This window comes from Parasteatoda tepidariorum, chromosome 3 (genome assembly GCF_982258835.1).
Source record: "Parasteatoda tepidariorum strain Cologne lab strain chromosome 3, Ptep-v5.0, whole genome shotgun sequence".
In the NCBI taxonomy this organism is placed as follows: domain Eukaryota; kingdom Metazoa; phylum Arthropoda; class Arachnida; order Araneae; family Theridiidae; genus Parasteatoda; species Parasteatoda tepidariorum.
This window is the reverse complement of record NC_141757.1, coordinates 75163310-75178599: the sequence shown is the minus strand read 5'-3', so window position 1 is coordinate 75178599 and position 15290 is coordinate 75163310. Positions and strand designations below refer to the sequence as shown.

Below are 15290 nucleotides of genomic sequence, written 5' to 3'. Positions count from 1 at the left end.
CTTTAATGACACTAATAAGGATGATTGTCAGAAAAAGACAGAAATGAATTTTTTGTTTGTTTTTCTTTAATGATTATGTTTCCATCTTTTGTCTTTGGATTTAGTAGGAAATCCTGTGCTGTTTATTGCTGAATTAGTTTTAGTCTATAAAAAATATTTCTATCAGGAAAAACATTAAGTCAAAAGATAATACTTATTGTTGTTTGGAGAATTAAAGAAAACATACAAATAAAAAGTTTCAGTTGAAATCAAGAAATCCAAAGTTTGGTAGGTGAAATAGTATGTCATATAGTGAAATAAATAGTACCATATTATAAAAAAGATTTATATACAAATCTGTAAAGAAAATGCAATATGAAGTGTAATTTTTTAGTGTTCCTGTTACAAAAACTGCTCAATTAATCCTTTTTAAAAAGTACGGCATTTCGTTCACTGTATGAATTTAAATCTGCTGAAATAAATAAAATTATAATTTAATATAATAAACTCTTTAGTGTCCAGCATCCCGTTTAAGAGTACTTATTTTCAAAAGAGCAGTAACAAGTAACATAATAGTAAGCAAATAATCCCAAGAAACTGGCGCTCAAAAATAGGTACCCATTCTCTAGATTTGCATTTCATACTAATTTTTTTTAATAGTTTGTTTTATTTAGGATGAACAAAACATGTCTATTAGAGGAATAGTATTAATATAAAGCTTCTAATTTGAATCTATTGCTGGAACTGCGATATTTTTTTTGAAAAATTAAGTGTTAGCTACTATAAGTGTCTATTAGTATACTTAAGTGTTAGCTACTAAACTTCGGTTATTTAATGTTAACGTTATTTAACCGTTAATACATAACCAGTCTTTTCATGATAGCATTCTTCACCAGTAAGTATTAATTTAATAATATTTTGTAACAATAATTATCACGTTTTAATGTATATTTAGCTAATTTCAGAACATATTTTTTGGTTAAGTGTATATAGATAAGTTGAGTCGACTAACGAAAGTACCGAGAGTGAAATTTACTACTTTTTATTAGCCTCACCGGCAGAGACCCTTTTAAATATTTTTTTTCCTGCACTCTAATGACAAGTAAACATAAATTTTGATATTTTTTAAACATAAAAAGCAGTCTAATAGTGGCTTAAAAAATCTGTTAGGTTCTCGGAATTATATTTGTTCTAAAATATAAAATCCAAACAAAAGCAGTTTGAATTTTTTTTTTCATTTATATTTAAAAATTTATTAATAAATTTCTATCACAAATTACTGTTTCTTTTAGATCTAAATAAGAGCAAATCGGAAAAATTATTGTTCGGAAGTGAGTCATGCTTGGAAAATTGTACTTTTTTATGCATAAAGAGACACCGGTGACCAATGCCGTATTTCATAACAAAAAATTACTAAAATGGTAAATTTAATATTTTTACTTATTTTGACCTAAATTTGCGCAAAATGATGAAAAAAAGTGTGAAAAATATGTTTAATGAAAATTCTGCGTCAAAAGGTTAAATGGATCAGAATGAATAATAGAATAATTGAGTCAACAAATGACATGATACGACGATAATTATATATGACATTAAATCTGCCTCATTACAAAAATATTGTAAAAATGAGGAAATTTATTTTGAAGTGATTTTGGATGCTTACCTCAAAAGCCTCATTTGTCGGTGCAAATAAAGTAATTGCTTCACCGGGGCTTTTCAGTTGATCGGTCAGTCCTGCTTCGTTCAGATAATCGACGAATACTGTAGCTCCTATATCCCGAGCTGTTCGTACTACATCTGTCATAGGTTTCACTGAAAATAATTAAAAAAATATGAATGTTTGGTAATTTTTAAATAAAACGTATTTTAGCTTACTTGGAATATGCTAAAAAAATTACTAAAAAAATGAAGCTTACTTAGCTTACTTAAATATGAAGTGAAGTAGTGAGGTGAGAAAAAAATAAATAAATAAACGGAACACATTAATAACTTTCGATCTTAATGAATGGCCGTGTAATAAAATGCATTCTTACTAAGATGAAAAAGCTGATAAATTTGTACAGACGATGTTTTAAGATACGAAATCAGACACAAAAATGTGTTTTCTACGGATTTGCATTTTTTATCCTAGTTGTAGCTCAAATCTAGAAAATATGGTTCCAATAATTTAGTTTGGCGAGTGATTAAACATTATTTTCACTTTTTGTGAGTCAAACCTTTTTTAGAATATGTTTGCTTTAAATTTAGACAAATTGTGAAATTAAGAGCCGCGGTGTCTTAAGGCAGTGTTACCCAAAGTGTGGTACGCGTACCCCCAGGGGTACGGGAACAGTTTAGCGGGGGTACGCGTTCTTATACGAAATATCTTGCAACAAACGAAAATTTCAAAAAATTTTGTTCAAAAACAAAGCTAGCCATTAAAATTTACGATTACTTATTTTTCTATTGGCTATTTTTTTCAGAGTTAATAGTTAATAATTTGTGTCAACAGCCAGTTGTGATTTTTAACTTTTGTGAAATTTTTTTATAGTAAAAAAATACATTCATTTTTTTATTAGTGGTACACAGCGTTACGAAAAATTTAGAAAGGGTACACAAAAGTCATAAGTTTCTGAAACACTGTCTTGGGGATACAGCGTTCGCCTTCCAATGAGGTGAACTGGGTTCGAATCCCTGCGATAGCTGGTCGATATGAATTAAGCACCCGGCTCGGACGAACAACTGTGCTGTTGTAAAATATCCTCTGTGGTAGACGGATCATGGGTTAAAGTACCCTTGCCGTCAGGCTAACTGTGGGAGGTTTTTAAGGTTTTCCTCTCCGTGTAACGCAAATGCAGGTTAGCTTCATCAAAAACTCTTCCGCGAAGTCATATTTCTTCCAATACTTGATCCAAGAGTTCCTCTGTCTTCTGGATTGGGTTCAAAATTACAGGGCGGCAGAGTTGAAAGTTCGTAGTATTAAACATTAGTAGTCTGCTGTTCAACGTCGGTTATAAAAAATATTGTGAAATTAGTGGGAGTTATTACACGCCCTTATTCCCTTAGTACTTTAATTTGTGAAACAAGAGTGTGATGGCAAGAGTACATCTGAAAAATTTAATTAAAAATTCAAGTGTTTGGTTTTGATCAGCTATTTTTATTCTGAGAGTCTCAACTGTTGTCTATCCTTTAGTAAATCGCATAAAAATTGAGAGATATCGAGTAAGAATTTAGAATCCCCCGAAAAATATTAAGTTCCATAAAATCAATAATTAGAAAAGTTGTTTTAATTTACGTTTAATTTTACTATTACTTTAATATTTTGTCATTCTTTGAAAAATTTCAAATAAGCGAATTTCAAGTCGATTTTTAAAACGACAGAGGGTATTTTATTGCAGGATCCCTTCAGAACAATAAACAATTTTTTTTAAAAGTGAAATTTTACGCTTCTTATTTTTAATTCCACGTGGATACGAAAAAGTGTTTTCCACTTACCTCCATTGCATCCTTCGTTTCTTGCTATTTGATGAAATCCCTCACAGCATTCGTATCTCAAAACTCTAAAAACATAGAAATAAGGATCATTTAGTTACTTAAATATATGCACATTGTAAGAAAAAATTTAGTGTATCACAGAACCAAAAGTGGTGGCAACTACTTTTCACTCAAATGGTGCAGTGAAACCTCATACATAAATCCTGGATCTAGGTGTTTTCCTATACACCAAAAACCAAGGATATTCTTCTACACTACTTGGTGTAAAATGGCCGCCACCATTTTGTTATTCAAGAACAATAAATTTATAATTGCTGTAAGATATGATACACATAAGAGTCAGTAAATTTATTTTTACGATACTTAAGAATCATTAAATAAATGCATATATAAATTAATTCTTAAAATAAGATTTGTTTGTAAGTCAAACATGAGCATAGCACAGCTAGAATATTAAGACAAATTTGATCTAGGCTTAACTGAATGGAAGCAAATGGAAATTATATACTATAAAATCATTTAAAACAGTTCACAGATATTTAAAAACTTAAATATGATTATCCTTATTATACTATTAAAAATATACATACATATTTTAACATCAAACTTTTATGTCTGTTGATGTATGGCAGTGTAGAAAAGAACAACAAAATCTCGCCAGTTCATTCTGGATTGCAAATTACTGGCGGTATCCAGGGGGTGCCAACATTGGTGATTTTGCAAGTGAAAATTTTCGCGAAATCGGTCGAATACTACCTGAGAAATCTAATTTTAAAAAACGGACTACCCTGAATATTTTTTGATCTAATGATCGGATCTTCACGTTGTAGGACTCAATCGTAATAGTTTGAGGGGTGACCTCAAATATGCTAATTTATTATAGAAGACGATATTTTAAGTTACGAAATCAGACGCAAAAACGTACTTTAAAACGTTAAAAAACGTACGCAAAAATGTACTGAATAAAAATACCTTTTTTTCGATGGATTCCTGAGAAATCGAATTTTAAATATCTGACATTTTTAAAATTAGATTTCTCAAGTTTCTGCCGATTTCGCTCAAATTTTGTATTTAGTTATGTAGAATTACATTCATTAAAATGATGTAAAAAATTGTATTTTTTACAATTCAAATTTTTTTGACCATCTTTAAATAAAGTAATAAAAAATAAGATATATTTACTAAAAGTTGTATTTTGCATGGAATTATATTTAGATGAATTAATTTTATAATTGTATGCAAAAATGTTTCAAATTCGCTTAAAATGTATTCTAGATATGACAAAATACGCAAAAAATAAAATTAACATTAAGTGGTTCAAACTATGAACCGCTCTCCAGATCAAACTACGGGGAAAATATTTTCCAAATTGCGTCTACCACCTGCATTTTGAGGGTCAAAAATCTGAATCCATTAAAAAAATTAATATTTATTCAGAAAAAGTGCGCTTTTGTGTCTGATTTCGTAATTTAAAAGGTCAACTTTACCATTAATTAATTAGCATAACTGCAAATGCTTATCTTTAACACTAATTAATTAGCTTTGAGGTCATTACGATTGAGTTGTAGAACGTGAGAACCCGATAATTAGATCAAAAGTTATTCTGTTTGAGCGTTGTGCACACCTTGTCATTAAAATTTTTTTTTGACAATTATTAAAATACGTAATATTAAATTGTAATAAATAAAAATAAATAACAATTTTGAGTTGAATTATGTCAAAATAAATGATTTTTATAACTGTGTGAAGAATTTATTTTATTTTTTTAAACAATTCTAAAGATATGGTGAAAAACGTGAAAAGTGGAGGAACCCAAAATTATAATCTATCTTCTGATTTAGTTATTGTGAACTTTAAGTTGAACGTTAAGTTTCTTTTCTGAGTTGCTATTACGCCTTTATTTTGAGAGTCAAGAATCCCAATGTCTCGGTAAAAAGTTTGTTTCTTTCAGAGAAAGTACGTTTTTATGTCTGATTTTGTAACTCAAAATATCGCCTGAAGAAATATTTTAGTATATTTAGTGTTAGTCTCTCGAATCATTAAGATTGTACGAAAATCAGATCCTTAGATCAAACGTTATTAAAAATAAGATCTATAAATGCGTGATAATAAGATGTATAATTTTGAAAAACCAGAATTCCCCAGCAAACGTTTACCATATGAATGGGAAAATTATTAAATGAATGATTTAAATATCATAAACTGCTGTTTGTAGAAAATGCAACACCATGAAAGAATCATCAGAATCAAATGAAATTTAATGCAGAAACGACTTGTACTGATACAAATAAATGATGAAATTTTCAAAACAAAAGAAACAAATTAAGCGTCCGAAATCAGTATTTGGTGCAGCCACCACGCGCTGCAATAAGTGCTGCTATACGACGTGGCATGGAGTCAAACAGATGTTGAATATCTGCTTGAGGAAGAGAATTCCATATCGCTTGTATGCGCAACCAAAGTTCGTCTTTGGAAACTGCAGGACGCGGATCACGAGTGAGACGCCGACCAACCATATCCCACACGTGCTCAATAGGCGACATATCCGGCGAATAAGCAGGCCAAGGAAGAAGTTGCATGCGTTGTGCTGAACAGAAGTCTCTAACAGTCCGCGCAACATGTGGGCGTGCATTATCCTGCTGAAAGATAGCTCCAGGGATGCCTTGAAGGAAAGGAACGACTTCGGGCTGTAGCACTTCACGGACGTATCTGTTGCTATTGAGATTACCCTCAATTCGTATCAAATTGGATCGTCCATGATACGAAATCGCACCCCAGACCATAACTCCGGGTGTTCGACCACTATGTCGTTCAATAATACACTCAGGAAGGCAGCGTTGACCGGCATAACGTCTAACACGAACACGGCCATCATGGGTCCACAAATTGAAGCGTGATTCATCTGAAAAGACAACTTGGTGCCAATCAGCTCGCCAGTCTCTGTGCTCAAGAGCCCACTGCCGACGCAGCCGTCGATGATCCGCCGTGAGGGGAATCCTGTATAATGGCACCCTTGCACGCAATCCACGGCGCAGCAGACGACGACGAATTGACGAAGCCGACAATTGTACACCTGTAGCAGTAGACCAATGTGCTGCCAGCTGCCTGGAGGAAGCTGTGCGATCATTCACCGCCATGCGGAGCAGGTGTCGATCATCGCGCTCTGACGTCACCTTCTGTCGTCCAGTGCCTGTTTTTCGAGTTGTTCGGTGCTCGTCGGTCCACTGCTTCCAAACTCGCATCACTGTGGAACTGTTCCGCTGCATACGAGCTGCTATTGCGCGATAGGAAAATCCTCCTTCTCGAAGGCCGATTATCCTCCCTCGTTCAAACTCCGTAAGTTGCTTGAATTTCTTATTCTTCCGTCGTGGAGGCATACTCAGGTCTCACTAAACGTTTGCCACTAACAAATAATCATAGACTATTTTCAACGTCCCGCTACAGCACTTTATTTATACGCTTTCAGCATCAATTCAGAGGGCGCTGCGCGCGCCACGCACGCGCGATGGCTCTGAAACTTTATTAATTTGCATAATATCCTATAATTGACATTTGCTGCGAATTTCATTTGATTCTGATGATTCCTTCATGGTGTTGCATTTTCTACAAACAGCAGTTTATATTTTGGTTTTATTAATTAGAGTTTTGATTTTTTTTTCTGCTAGAAATGTCAATATCATACAGTACTGTAATTTTTCCTGAATTTTTTTCTCCTTGCAAATCACACGTATGGATGTTTTTAAAATACTATGTTAAGAATAGTTTTACATACTAAAAAGTTTTTTTGTAGCACTTAACCACATTTCAATTCGAGCAAAGGGATTAAACACTAAAAGCTAAATGACTACTTTAGTGAAATTAAAATACTGAAAATGAAGCTAGCTTAATTAACTTTTGAGTGAAACTAATTTAATATTATGATATTATGAAAAATGCTTGGGAAGTTTAATTAGTAAGACTTATTCAAAATTCATTTTGATAAACTTATGAGAACATTTGAAAACATATTTGTTACATATTTTTTCAAATGCAAATTAAAAGCATACATCTAAATGTATATTTGATTTCTGTATAGCTAAATTATTTTTTTTATATAGTTAAAGCCTCGTGAGTTTTAATTAAATTTTTTGGTATAATATTGTTAATTTTTTTCTAACTATTTCAGTTTAGCTACAGGTAACTAGTTTAACTATAACATAATAGAGTTATTTATCAAGATTTAAGAAATTAAACAAAATTGATGTGAAAAATGAAATGTCTTAAGTTGCAATGAAACTTAAAGTTGCAATGCATGCAGACTTTTAGTATTTATTGAATTTACTTCACCTCTAACCATATTAAACATGTTGAAATCTTTAACTTTGTAGTTAATTAACATTTAGGTAAATAAATTTTATTGTAATCAAAATTTAGCAAAATTAGTTTTAATTCCTATTAAGCTTTTAATATTGCTAATGAATTGCAAATGAATGGAATTGCTTTTAATATTCAAATAAATGAAAGATAAAGAAAAAAAAAGTTTTTCTTTAATTTCTTGAAAAGCTAATTTGTAAAAAATTAATGAATACTGCTCTAATTTAATATCATCATTGAAACTTTCCTGTAACATTTTCTGAATCGGTAATATGATTTGAACACACGAATAAAGTATCTGATATCATAAGGCTTGGAGCAATGTAGTTATAGGTCACACTTTTTACACAGATGACATTTTTGCATCAAGCTAATCATTAATATTGTTTCCTGATAGATTCTGAAATATACTCTTCATACAGCAGGACAAACAGTGATATGTTATTACTAATGTGAAATTCATGAAATTGTTTCCTTAACGCTCGCAACTGAGCAACTTTAAAATGTGGCTTATCATTTTAATCCATAAAGTTTTTCAATCCAAGAAACATATTTTAAAATTTTCCTTTTTTTTCACACATTTAAAATAAATAATATAACATTAAACTGTGCTGAGATTCTCTGGTTGAGACAGAGATATAAGTTACACAGCTGAATGAGAAAGGTTTTTAATTATGGTGCCATGACGGGGCACCCCTAAAAATTATTACAGTGACTTAAAACGTATTTCGGATTTTTAATAAATTAACTTTCCTGATTGCTACAATAATTCGTTAACTCAAACACATATAAAGAATTATATTATGAATGGGATGAAAATTTCTAGCATTTAAATGCTTCTTGAACTGAATGAATTTCCACTGCTTTGATGTTAAGTTAATTAACACTGTAACAATTTTAAGGGACCGCTAGACGCTCTGCTAGGAGGAAAACTCGGAAGAGATTTTGATTTCATTTCTTACAAGAAACTCTAAAAAACATGCACGAAGGATGATCATTACGAAACACCTTAGGCATACACATACATTCAGGTTAAATGGATAAGAGGTATAAATAAAACATTCACGCTTTTGATAATTTGCAATTTTATTCATATAATATGTGACATTTAAGTAATTACAATTGGTTCAGATAAAATTGCGGTTTTTGTTTAATGTAAAATAGCGATTTTTGTGTTAAAAAAAAGTACGTTGGCGCAATTACTGTATTTCTCTAAAGTAATTTTTGTTTGTTAATTATAAGAGAACACAGCATATTAAACCGAAACTAAAAAAAAACTAACTTCAAAAGTTTTCATCAACTTAATGAGCAATCGGAATAAATTATTTGGAAATTGGAGTAAAGTTAAAATTTTTTTAAAGAATTTAGTAAAAAAAAAAATGACTTGCGTTTTGACTCCACAAATTTCTCTGTTCATCCAGTACTTGCATTCCGTCCAATATTTCTTATTTGTACCTGGAACTTCTTCTACAGCACACGTGTTTGGTCTGAAAAATTAATCAGTTATAATTAAGAATAAAATTAACACAGAGTGATATTAAACATCATATTTACCAATTAATATATTCAAAAATACAACGAGTCGCAAAATTTAAATTTTTTTTTATTCATTCTTAAACTGTACAATATAAGGTTAAGTATAGAATAGTAAAAAGGGTAATATGGGGCTTTTGGCACGTACGCACACACTTTTTTGTTAAAATTTTCAACAACCGTCTTAAATAAATTTGGCTGAATTTCATTGCTCTCAATTTTTTCGTTCAAGGTGTGAGTGGTGAATAGAGGCTGAGATCCTGTTGGTAAAGACTCAAAACATGATTTATCAGTAATTTTCTACCATTTATACGACCATTTTAGTATTTGGAAGGATTCCCTGCTACCTGAATTTGGTTTTCGATTAAAAATATGTTTAAAAATTCCCTCTAAAATGAGTTATTCATTGAGAAACAGTGAACATTAATTTAAATTCTTTACTCCTCTTCATACTGTCAATTTTTACACTATGCAATACTTTGATGAAGGAAATGCTGCAGTTAAAAGTTCAAAGAAAAAAACTGGACTAATGTGCTCAGATGTTAAAGTTTTTGATTAATAAATTTCAGACTTTTTTTAAAAAAAAATTACATATTTACAAAAATACATAAATTTAAGAAAATATATGCAAACATTTAATGGCAAACATGTAAACCAGCAGTTCCTAATTTTTTCCAGAATAAATAATCAATCTTTTTTCGGCAAAACCCCGACTTTATAAATAACGTTGTGAACGGTATAACCTACAAAAGACTATTTTAAAAATACCTAATTAGAGGAATGAAGGGTTTTCATTGTTTTATCATTAATAATCTTAAATTAAATTATATCTCCGACAATTCAATTTGTAGTACTTTACTCTATATAATCTAGCTAAAAATTTGTATTTGGTGTATATTCACAAGCTGAAAGTGAATAAAATAACCTGAATTATGGTTTACTTCGAAATGAAAACATAAAAGAACTGTTATAAAAGCTGAAAATGTTATTAGGGAAGCATAATTCGTTATTAAAGAATTTAGTTATTTTGATTTGAAAAATGCAATATTTTATGTGTACTTGTTTTTTTCATAATTTGTTCAATATAATGTTGCAAAAAAATTATATTTCTCTAAAAATGCTATTTTTATTTCATTAGCATTCTACTTAAAATAATTCCATAAAGACAACCGAAAGTTGAAATAAATTATGAACTCTAAGTTGGATCTAAGTATAATCAGAGGTTTCAAAACATAGGTTATAAATAGTACTAACTCGCGGAACCTTTTTAACTCTACCACGAAGCCCTAGGGTACCGCGGAACATCCTTTAGTTGATGTAAACAAATTTTTTATTCCAGAACAAAACATTCAGGAATATTTTATGCATATCCAATAATAATTTCATCCATAGCTTGTTAACGATCCTTTATCAATCCCTAACACTCTCCAAATACATATAAACTTATTAACACTATCCTAAAAGTTTTCAGTTCTCACTGTTAAAAATTTCTCGGAAAAAATGGTTAAATAGTAATTTTTTTAATTGTTATTTTACCATATTCAATCGAAACAGTTAAATAACCGTAAAAAAGATGATATTCAGTGTGAGAAAAAACGTTTACTGATTGCTTTAGTGTAGGTTATGTAGAAGGCATAATTATTTAGTGTAAGTTTATAGTCTTATGAGTTAGAGATTGCAGAAATATCCGTAATATTATCATAATTAAATGTCGTCTGCGTAAAGACTAATACCAAAAGAAGTAAAAAAAAAATTAGAGCAGCTTTCATTAATGTTTTCAAAATCGATCGTATAGTCTCGCATTCAAAAACAGGATGTTATTCTTCAGTTTTTTTTATATTCTGAAAAGTTCTATTGGCAACGAACTGCCACATCCAATACTCCTATTTATTTTTTGCTCTTGTTTCAGAACAAGAATTTTGTTTCTCTTTTCATGTTCGTTCATTGTTCTTTTCATCCTGAAGGGAAAAAGGTGTTTCTGTCTTGACTCATTTGATTCAAAAAGACGATGGATCTACTAAAAAACAAGTTTCTTCAGCTGTTGGAAGGACTCATTCCCCCCCTCTTCTCATTTACTTATTTTCTATCTTTAACACTTGACTTGACAGCCCGGATAAAAATTATGTTCCAAACATCTCACATCCAATGAAGGTATGGATCTAAAAATACAAAGTACCCAAAGTCATGTTTCTTATTAAAGTTTTTTTTCTTTCTGTTTAATCCTTAAATCCCAAGTTGTCGCAGTCATGGAGTCAAAAATTGAGTTTATTTCATCATAAACAAGAACTTTTGCTAACACAGTGGTAAAAAGAGTTAATATTCGGCATTAGAAAGCTATTTTTAGTTTCCTATCTTGTTAAGAGGATAATCTCGTCTAAGAAAGAAATATTGCATTTAAAATTGGGGATGGAACTAAAGTGTGTTAAAAGCAAAAACGTTAATTTATATGATGCTGAAATATTTTCGAAAAGTCTCACATTTAAGAAAATTTGGAACTAGTATTTTCAGCATACGTGAAGAGCATACATAGATACAAATTTCTCGCATTATACTTTTGTAAAAATTTGTTGATTTATACTTCAGCTGATGTTTTTTGTTCAAAATTCTAGTTTTCGAGTATTTGTATCGTGTAAATGCTCTTTCAGATATGAACAAGTTATATTTGATCTAGAATTTTTAAACATAGGTGTTTTATTTTCTTCATAGTAATAAGGCTTTTTTTTTTAGTATTGCATTGAGAAGCAATGAAGTGATCCCAGAACTATTTTTATTTACTTCCTGAAACGTTGAAATGTCTTAATTTTTGTAACCATTTTCAGAAACTTTTGCTTACACACCTGGAAAGCATCATAAATATTACAAATACATTTCAAGTAGAAATATTGAGCTGACATCTTAGTTATTAGGTAGGAAATTATAGAATTTGTTTTGCTTTGTGTTAAATTCAGCCAATGATTAATTATTGAATGATTTGCTTAACACTTTCTGTATTCTTGTTTCATGATCGGGACAGCATTTTCCGAAACTGACGACGGAACTCTATTTTACCCAAAATTTATTTTGCAAATTCAGTTCCTGATTTTATCACATTTTATGGCAATTTTCAAAAAGATTAAATCAGATACTAAACTATATAATATTTTTAAAAATATAGCGAATACGTAATACTTTTGATGAAACAACTCAGACATGTTTAAAATTCTATCAAACTATTATTTTCTCAAATTGATATAATTTTTCGAGAGAGATTTTCATAGGAGGCATTTTTAAGAGCAGAAAAACTGTAAAAAATTTTGCGGCAGTTGAAGAAGCTTCGAAAACATAAATAAAACATTGTGAGCTACGGTGGTTACTATTGGCTTTAAGAGGACACAAATAAAAGTTACGTAAGAATTTTCTGAAACGGTATAACTAAATAATATCTGAATGATTTTGCTGATAAGTAGGTTAAAATAATGACGTAATATATATTTTTTATCAGACTTATTTTTTTCTCTCTATTCATTATAATAATTAAAACATCAAACATTCATTTTGTTATAGTGGTATCTATTATACTTCCTTTTATCATGTTTTGACGTCGGATTACCATTTATCATAAATCAATGTTTTGATGGAATAATAATTATTCCTTCTTGAAGTAATCGAAAGAAATCCTATCAACGGTATAACATACCGCGAGATAATTATCGCCCAACCCGTTTACTAATTTCTCAGCAAGAAGTAAGCGATAGCGTGCGGTTTCCCAACCTGTTGTTATTTTGACTTTCATGAAACCATGTGAAATAGCTTGATTTGATTTTTGGCAGAATTGAGGCTGACCTTAAAAGGGAATCAGATCTATGAAATAAACCCTTTTGAGTTGTTTACTGACTTTTGGTGAACGTGTGGTACTTTTAAAATCAGTTTGAACCTGTTAGAAATATCTGAATTAGCTGTTTTCATTTGTTTAAGCCGGCATATCATTTTACAATTTGCAATAAATACATATTTGTACAGTGAGCCAAAAAAAAAGACTACCCTGATTAACTTTTGATCTAATGATCTGATCTTCACGTTCTAGGACTCAAACATAATGGTTCAAGGAGGTAACCTCAAATATGCTTGAAATTTTAACTTGATTTCAATATATTCAGAATGGAGAATATATCTTTTGTATTGTTAGGTTTTGCTTTTTTAATCTTTTTTAATAATTTTTTTCATGAATTGTATTTTTTAATATTCCATTGAAATGCTGTTCTGGTAAAACGATAGTTTGTGATTAATAAAAAACAAATCTATCTTAAGCTATAATTGGGTACACATTTATTGGGATGATATAAAATACGCTTATTTGATGCCATTAAACGGAGAAAAAAATTCTAGTAAAACTACCGTACTACATGGTAATGACATTTCTGGTAAAAAAAAAACCCCGCATAATTCTAGTAATAAAGACCGAAATATACGGAATTAAAATATTCATTTCATAATTTTTCCTCTCATATCACATAAGGTTACGGTTTAATGGAAACTCTGGTTTTTAAAATTTTGCTTTTTTACCACTTATTTTGAACAAAAAAATACAAAACTGAAAAGCAACTTTAACCGAATAAATGGCTTGTATGCCATGCTCTCGAGTATCATGAGGAAATTGTCAAATTTTACCACATTTACCAAATTTTATCACATATTGTAAAACCATAGTTTATAGTTAATTTACCAGAATCATTACTAAAGCTCTTTGGTAAAAATTACAGAGCTTTTTAGTGTTCCCATAGATCCTGAAACACGATAAATTTTACCATATTCTGTTAGTTTTAACCATACCCTTTTCTCTGTGTAGATAGTGCATACATTGAAATGATATAAAATACAATCTTGCGTTATCAATTTGATTTAAACTATTTAAGATTACATAAAATAATTTCATATGTCACCATGCACACGACATTGGATTCTACAAAAAAAGAAAAGAAAAAAAGAACTCATATGCTATCTAGAGAAGCATAAGAGTTTTCTCCCCTACTTATGTAGAGTAGGATCGGAGTGGGATGCAAACTATATGGGATCCAAAAAAACTCATATGCTATCTAAAGTAGCATAAATTGGATCGAAGATTAACTAATTCTATTGAAGCATTTATCGAAGATTTAATTTAGTATTTAATACTATAAAATATTGAGGAAATTATTTTTCTTTACAATTATCCTTTTGAAATAAAACTAAACGATCAAGTAAACTTAAAATTGTAAATGAAAACTCCTTGGTTCATTTCTCACTTTCAAAAAACTTTATTCTTTGTCTAGAGAACAACAAGAAAACTGCCGCATTCTTTCAAATTTTATTAGTTCGTCATGAAACTTATATCGCTTCAAAGTTTTAATTTAAGCTATATTTTAGTCTGATAATAATTTTTGAATTTCTATTTATATTTTTAGCTAAAACTAAACTGAATAAACCATAGATTTTTACATAAATAACTATTTCTTTACTTCAAAATAAATAATAATGATAATGAAGGCCAATAAATAACAAATAAAATAAATGAAAGCCAAATATTAAAGATCAAAAATCATCACAATCATAATTCATAAATTAGTTTATTTTCACATTCACAATTAGTTCCGGAAAACTTAAATTTATAGCCGAAATTTGGCTACAAAAAGCGAAAAAGAAGGAGATATCTCTCCTATAGTTTGCACAACAAACTATACATTTTTACACAAATAACTATGTCTTTACTTCAAAATTACAATAAAATCAAAATATAAATAAAAGTTAATTTCTAATGTTTTCATAATTCAATTTATTTTCACATTCACAAATAGTTTCGGAAACCTTAAAATTTATTACAGTAATTAGGCTGCAAAAAAGAAAAAGGAGATTTCTATTCTATAGTTTGAGCAACAAACTATACATTTTCATATGAATAACTATGTCCTTACTTTAAATTTCCCATAAAATCAAAA

General features: G+C 29.9%; 1 protein-coding gene across 1 annotated transcript in view; it reads right to left on the bottom strand.

The window, feature by feature from the left end:
* The window catches only part of LOC107448735 (transforming growth factor-beta-induced protein ig-h3), a 46208-nt gene that overhangs the window by 19177 nt on the left and 11741 nt on the right, over positions 1-15290 (bottom strand). Inside the window, exons 2-4 of the mRNA XM_016064040.4 lie at positions 9195-9293; positions 3454-3518; positions 1643-1791 (exon numbers count right to left, since the gene is read on the bottom strand). Of these exons, the coding sequence (XP_015919526.3) occupies positions 1643-1791; positions 3454-3518; positions 9195-9293 (313 nt within the window). The remainder of the gene's footprint in view (positions 1-1642; positions 1792-3453; positions 3519-9194; positions 9294-15290) is intronic.